The following is a 7,883-nucleotide window of genomic DNA, read 5'->3' as shown; positions in this document are numbered from 1 at the left end:
TCAATAAAAAGTAATCTCATTAGATTTTGTGGAACTGATGAAGTATGATTTAAATATCGATGTAATGCTTGCAGATAAATTTCCATTTTTTACCAATACAAATATTTCTACGTATTAAAATATTACTCATTTCTTCATTTAATCGGGATTGATCTGTATTTATAACTTTAATATTCACATGCATTTCTTGCAATGCAGTTTTTATAACTAAAATTGTTTTAGCTAATACAGAGTTTACCTTCCAAATATACTACTTGATGCTACACCAAGTAGTGGATTTAATATTAATGGTAAAACCGCACAACACATTTTAATACATTTTTCTCTTCGTTCTTAATGGCTGTAAGTTGTGTAGTTAAAATACGCAAGAAGATTATTTTATACATACGTATAACTTTGTTTCTGACCCGAATTCCATCGTTTTTTTTAATTTTAATATATTTTTAGTATTTTGTTATATAGTACGTATTAAATAGCCGGATGCATGATGTATTATTTATTTCCGCTTTTGCAGATTTACATTTGTGTAATGCACGAAGAGTATCAATGTGTTGTTTGTTTTCCAACATGTTCAACTAAACTAAGTAAATTAATGATTACTGTCATTTATGTTCGCTAGTACATAAATACTTTTCCCAGGAAAAATCATTTTCTTCCCAGGAAATGCAATATTTTCTTAATCCTAATGCATCTTTTTTGCGATAAATCAAACAAGAATTAATGTGAGGATTACGTGTTACATAATCGAACACAACTACTAATTCACATTGGCGTTTCACAATCTGCCTAGCAAAATATTGCATTTGTGATTTATCATGAGGGATTTTAACACTATGATAGATTGCACATTTAGCTATATACACGTGCATGTTTTCCTTTCGGAAATAAATTTTGTACAATGAATATTATAGTTAATGGGTTGTGACGTGCATAGTTTGTTATACGTTTGTAACATCGACATTTGATTCACGCATTAAATCATCTAATATTAATAATGAATTTTCTTGTATCTGGAAAGTACACAAATCAAGAACTTCCTTTCCGAATCGAGTTTCTGCACTCTCATCAAAGCTTGGGATTGCTGCAGCGTTACGAAACTATTCCATTAAATGGAACATTAAACATTTTTCACGATCATTGAATAAACGATTAACAAAGCACGTTTTTTCTGCTCGTGAAGGTCCAGCAATTAAAATTGTCGAGTGATAATTAAATTTCAATTTGTCGTTAAATGAATGCTTACAACAAATGCTTTACGCTTACTGACACGCACTTGCATACTTATGATGAGTGGAATAATTGTGAAACATTTAATGACTAGAATAATTACGAGTATTTTATTTACTGTCTAGCAAAATTACTAGTTGCAAAACATAGATTTTATGTTTTTTAATAAAGAGTTTTCTGTGTTAACGAATTTACTAAAACGAGAGAAAGAATATAGGAACATATTTGAAAATAAATAATTACAAGTGACTAGAATTTGAAAGTTTGTATTGTATGTTTAACATTACGTTTTCATAGGAAACAATAATGTAATGTTTGAAAACGAAAGTATAACTTTACGAGAATATAAATTAAGAATAAATCAATAACAACGTCTAATCAGGATAATGTAAAAATGGAAAACACATTCAAAAATTGTTATCATGTATTCCTATTTCGTAGTTCAGGCTATGGTTATTCTACGTAGCCATAGGGTAAAGAGCTGCTGAGCTGACTTTGGTTTAGCGTCCCTTTCAGCAGCGAGGCTATATGAGACGTAGACCTACTGATTAATGTGGAATCCGAACCACATGAGCTCCCGCCGGGAATCGAACCCGGGTCTCCCACGTCAAAGAGGGTAAAGAGCATGGGTGGATAAGCTTACAAGTAGACCTCACCACTTCGCCGTTGCGTTAGCAAAAGGAAACAACTACTGTCCTAGAGTAGGGTTGAATATAAGATATTGACAAAAATTTTAGCTGCTAATGAGCACTAGAAATATGGGAAAACGAAATAGAAACACGAATGTGGGAACGCAAAGTACAATATAATTTGATAGTTGCAAGACCGATATTTTTTCGAAATAGATGGAGGAACAATAGTTATGACTTCACCTATGTAAATCGAGTTAGGAGGGATGTTTTTATGGCATTCCAGATCATGGCCGCCATCTTGAAATTCGCCATATTGGATCGACGTCAACTTTTTCAAACGGAAAGAGAGCCATGTGAGGTATCAAACAACAATGATTTTTTTCCACCCAATCTCATACACTAATTAGTTTGTCCATATCTGGAACGGTTTACAACTTACAGTTCTTTCAATGTTCGAAAATTCGTTTGTAGCAGATAACAGGTAACTATAGTGACAATGAATATAGTTCCAGAGACAGCATTCTTACAGAACAAAATTACGGCAATGCAAGAAATGAAGGTCCTCAGCATTCATAAAGTGGTTCTGATCTCGCTACTTCGTGTGTTCGTTTGTAGATTCAAACTGAAACTATAAGCAGTTGGGGTAGCACGATGAAGAGAATAGCAATATTGGTTGCCAATGGCATTCCTAGTCGTAGCAGCTACGGTATAATGTAGAAGCTTACGTGCATCGTGTACCATTCTGCAGCGACAAACTCTTTGTAAGGAGACAAGTGCAGGAAATATATTATTCTCACTGTGAGTTCTACCCGTGAACTTGGAAGTGCTTGAAAAGTAGTTATTTCGTTTATTGCATTAAGCCTGTAATTCTGTGAGGTGCGTGTGTGTGTGTCTGTTAGGGAGAGTGTGTGCAGGCAACAATTATAGACTAAAAAACGACATACCATGGCGTTAAATAAAGAAAACATTGCTATGTACCTCCTGCAGCAGTTACAGACATTATGGTTCAAGCACAATGCAACAAATATATCAGAACAGGAAAGAGTAATCGCAGATGACATAATTAGATTCCAAGCGGATGAAGAATTGGAATTCGAAATGGAATACACTCTGGATATTCTAGAGGTGGCACATCATGAGATAAACAATCAAGAAGCTAGTGTGGAAGCGGAACGGTATGTGAATTGCTATTGGTCGAATACAGGGAGCAGGAATTCACTTTTGCTGGATACCTGAGAATTATTTAATAATGAAGAGGTACGAAGTACAATAGCTCCACCTGGGAAATCAGTGGAAGTGTGACAAATTCCAAACGGCACCACCGGCATATTTCAACCTTTGAATGTATTTTTTTAGACAATACAAAACATTGGCGTACTATATGTGATTATACAATAAAGGACGAACATTTGCATTCAAAACTGCATGACAGAGATAATATTGTCACTCTGCATTCCCTTGTGTACAATCAATTTCAGTCTCCTCGCTTCACAGTAATGATTCAATAAGCATTTTGTAAATCAGTTTATATTGATGAGCCGATCGAATGGTTCGAAGTGCCGAAGAAGCACGCTTTCAATATTTCCGGCATTAACTTTTATGATATTTCTGATGCTTCATTTTTCATTAGGTGCTCATGGTATTCTGCAAAATTCTGTATTGACCATTTTATCAATGCTGAGGACTTTCATTTCTTGCATTGCCGTAATTTTGTCCAGTAAGAATGCTGTCTCTGGAACTATATTCATTGTCACTATAGTTACCTGTTATCTGCTACAAACGAATTTTTGAACATTGAAAGAACTGTAAGTTGTAAACCGTTCCAGATATGGACAAACTTATTAGTGTATGAGATTGGGTGGAAAAAAATCATTGTTGTTTGATACATCACATAGCTCTCTTTCCATTTGAAAAAGTTGACGTCGATCCAATATGGCGGATTTCAAGATGGCGGCCATGATCTGGAATGCCATAAAAACATCCCTCCTAACTCGATTTACATAGTTGAAGTCATAACTATTGTTCCTCCATCTATTTCGAAAAAATATCGGTCTTGCAACTATCAAATTATATTGTACTTTGCGTTCCCACATTCGTGTTTCTATTTCGTTTTCCCATATTTCTAGTGCTCATTAGCAGCTAAAATTTTTGTCAATATCTTATATTCAACCCTACTCTAGGACAGTAGTTGTTTTCTTTTGCTAACGCAACGGCGAAGTGGTGACGTCTACTTGTTAGTGAAGTTGCACCAGACGACTCTTGGGACGACAAGTGGTTGGTATGTAGTACCACCAAGGTATATTAATCATTCACGTTTCAAACCTCAACTCTCAATGGTTCATGAGAAATGGTGAAAAATCGGAAAATTGGGATTAATTTATTTCTCAAAAATTGATTGATCGGTTTTATTTAAAATTGGATGTATGTATAGGTGTATACAAGGCTTTTACTCAAAACCTTAACAGCTAACCCGATCATTTTCCACCTCAAAAATTCGATTCAATATTTTGACCCCATTTTAGCATATGGTAGTCGGGAAGCACAATTATGAGAAATTAAATTTTACATATTGCTTTTGCCCTGTTATCACAGATATTTTTTTTAATTATATCATGGGAATGCCATTGTAAAAATTAGCCATACCAACCATACCACTCCTATAAGGAAGCAATTGCAGAAACAACGGCTATTGATGCAGCTTTAGCATGTTTGCTACGTGAATGAATGTGAAATCACACCTGAAAAACGCCAAACTTACACAAGCTGCATTTGAGGGCCTGTGGCGTTTCCATTTCCAGTTTGAGGTAAAGTTAAATTGTTGATATTGGTATTTATTTCATATGAATCGATAAGCCTGAACATGGATATGAGGTTAAAACTCTCATTAGACTCCGGTAAGTTTCAATGTGAGTGCTCATATAAACAATCGATGTTACGTGTACCTACAGTGTCCAATCAAATTGAAATAACCTCAACTATAGAGCGTCCCACCCTTAGATTGGAGTACAGGAGTAAATGGCAATGATTTTCCTTATGCCCATTCTTGCCAAACTTAGCCTGAATTTTGGAAATAACTTTTTCTGCTAGATATGGATAGGTTATTGTAGAACATTGTATTCTCTATCAAATAATCTGTTTTTCTCATATCAAGAAGAGTTTTGAAGTATTGAAATAAATTGAAATAGTGGAATGTTGCTAATGACAAATTCTAAAGTCGCGTTAAATATACCACATCATAAGTCTGGAACTATAAGAGATACAAAGTTGAAACGTGTGCAGCTATTAACACCATATTTGGTGCCATGTTGGAAATGTTTGCGTTCAAAAAACTTTTTGAATTTTAAAATAAAAAATAAAATGTAAGAGAAAGTGCATATACTATTACAATGCAATATCTAAAAAGTTGACAAGTGAGATACTTTTTTATTTTTCATCTTAGACGGGGGTGCAAAGGGAGAAAAATATTGAGAAATGATTGAAGTTATTTTTAAAACAATTTGCAGGTCGATATCTTTCTTTATTTGGGTTTTATGACTTATAGTGTTAAGAGTCAACTTTTCAAAGCGCGCGCATCTGACCACAAGAAAGGCAGTGACAAATCTTGCCAATGCTATTTTCCTTACAATGTTTATTTTAAAGTTACTGATGTAGAGTGTCGTGTTATACCGATGAGTATTCACTGTTGATGCTATGTGAGCATGAATCTACTGATATACAGTTGGTATACACCCCTGCATTGATCAAATATAATATTCTAGTTAATGGGTTTATTTGTTTCTGCTCTTCTGAGCTTTAGACGTAAGTAAAAGCATATTCAGAACAAATAATGAAAAAAACTAAGTCTACCTGATAAATAACAATAAGAAATGATATAAAAAGCAATACTGTACTGTATACCTACTTTAGAGCCACCCTATATATATATAGACTAATATACAGAAGTGCGCGAGCATATAGTTCTTATTTTCTCTTTTCCAAGAAAGACAATTTTCAATCGCGGATGGATCGTAAGTAAAGTGGCCACTTGAATCAGGATAGTAATTAATTTAGCAATAACATAAATCACAAAAATGCAGTTGGTACTCAACAAAACGAACTGTTTCTTCAGAAGATTAATATCTATAGAAGAGAAAAAACAGGCCAATATCTGTTAATAATAAAACACAAAGCAGAATGAAAAAGCTCTTTGTTCTTTTCCTCGATGTTTCTTTAGAAAGCACGGAGGAAACAAAATGAATTTTCGGAGGGTTTATTTTGTTTGGTTTTGTTTCCTCGCCAAACGATTTGTACCTTGTTGGCTGTCACTATATGTGATTTAAAGTCACAACTTGGTGCGTTTGTTTAGAATAGCTGTAATAGGGTTTCTTTTCATTCTTCTTCTGTTTCCAGACTGTCATTGTGTGTCTGAGGTGTCAGAAGTGAGTATTGCAACAAGAGCGGTTCAGTTTCGGGTGTAGATTGTTGAAATATTTAAAATATTTGGTGTGTCGTGTACAATAATATTGTATTTACTGTATTGTTCATAATGGAAAGTGAAGTGCGAAAAAGACGTTCAATTGGTAAGTTGCGTGGGAGAGAGCGTGAAATAGTGCAGAACGTGTTTAAACATTTTGCACAAAGTATGAATGTCAGTTCTGCAGTTAAAGAAGCTTCTAGAGCTACAGGATGTTCAGAAAGAACTATTTACACAATACGAAAGTAATAACACAAGGGAAAATTGACGACTCCTGCGAAGGTCAAGCAAAGAAGAAAAGGACTGCAGAAAAACGCAAGATCGGTGATCTACGATGATATTGTTCAGAGTGGAGTACGCCGTATTGTTCACTCGTTACTTTTCGCAAATATTCCCCCAACACTAAATCGTTATTTTAAAAAACGTTAATGAAGACGAAACCTTGCCTAATTTTTCAAGAACTGCTTTGCACAGGTTTCTACATGAGATCACATTCCGATATGTAAGGCGAAGTAATAAGTGTGCTTTCATAGAACGCGATGATATTATATGTTGGCGTCATCGGTACCTGAGTCAAGTCAAACAGTTTCGAGCAATGGGTTTACCGATGTTTTATACAGATGAATCTTGGGTAAATGTTGGGCTTACAGTGCATAAAGAATGGAAGGACACCAACATTGTAAGTGCTCGACAGGCTGTGTTAGAAGGTGTTAGTTCTGGCTTGAAACTTCCACGGGCAACGGGACCGCGATTTGCGCTAGTTCACGAAGGGAATGAAATGGGGTTTGTAAAAAATGCCGAGTTGACATTGCTTTGTAAGAAAAATACCGCTGATGTTCACGATGAGATGACAGCAGATACTTATGAAAAGTGGTTTGCGGAACAATTAATACAAAATACACCCGAAAAGGCGGTTATTGTACATGATAACGCATCTTACCATAGTCGATTGTGCGAATCCATTCCAACTCAAAAATGGCGTGTAGGGGAAATCAAACAATGGTTAAGCGAAAAAAGTATTGCATTCGAAGATAATATGATAAAACGAGAGCTTTTACACATTGTGGCAGGAGTAAGAGAAAAATATGAAAAGTGCAGACTCGATGAAATGGCAAGAAGTGTGGAGAAAACAGTGATTCGGCTACCTCCATACCACCGTGAGCTGAATCAGAATCAGAGTTGAATTGGGGGTAATTATAAGCATTCATTAAATTACACAACACAACATTTAAAGTCAGTGATATAGAGAAATTAATATCTGAAGGTTACTCCCAGATATCCCTACAAAAATGGAGCGATTGTATGGACCATTTAAAAAAAAAAACTAGAATAAGGATTATGGAAGGCCGATGAACTGCAAGACGATGAGAACGTCTTCTCATAGCACTATCATCATCATCTTCAACTTCATCGTCGTCGTCATCGTCATCTTAACCATGCTCTTCGGGTTTTCAGCTACAGACTGAATACATGGAAGGCATTTCACCTTTAAGTGGTAGCAGTGAAAGTGATTAAAAGGTATTTAGCATGCGTTCTTTTCTTATAATTTTATTTTAAATTTACTAATCCTT

At 35.1% G+C, this 7,883-nt stretch overlaps 1 protein-coding gene across 1 annotated transcript; it reads left to right on the top strand.

Moving 5' to 3' along the window:
• Positions 1 to 2,804: 2,804 nt before the first annotated feature.
• Positions 2,805 to 7,495, top strand: LOC145681882 (uncharacterized). The gene is made up of 2 exons (XM_081753486.1): positions 2,805 to 3,034; positions 6,787 to 7,495. The coding sequence occupies exons 1-2, from the start codon at positions 2,805 to 2,807 to the stop codon at positions 7,493 to 7,495; spliced, it is 939 nt and encodes a 312-aa protein (XP_081609612.1).
• The last annotated feature ends 388 nt before the right edge of the window (positions 7,496 to 7,883 follow it).

Source organism: Thermobia domestica, chromosome 3 (assembly GCF_964235325.1).
Source record: "Thermobia domestica chromosome 3, izTheDome1.hap1.1, whole genome shotgun sequence".
NCBI lineage: Eukaryota > Metazoa > Arthropoda > Insecta > Zygentoma > Lepismatidae > Thermobia > Thermobia domestica.
This window is presented reverse-complemented; position numbering and strand designations above follow the sequence as displayed.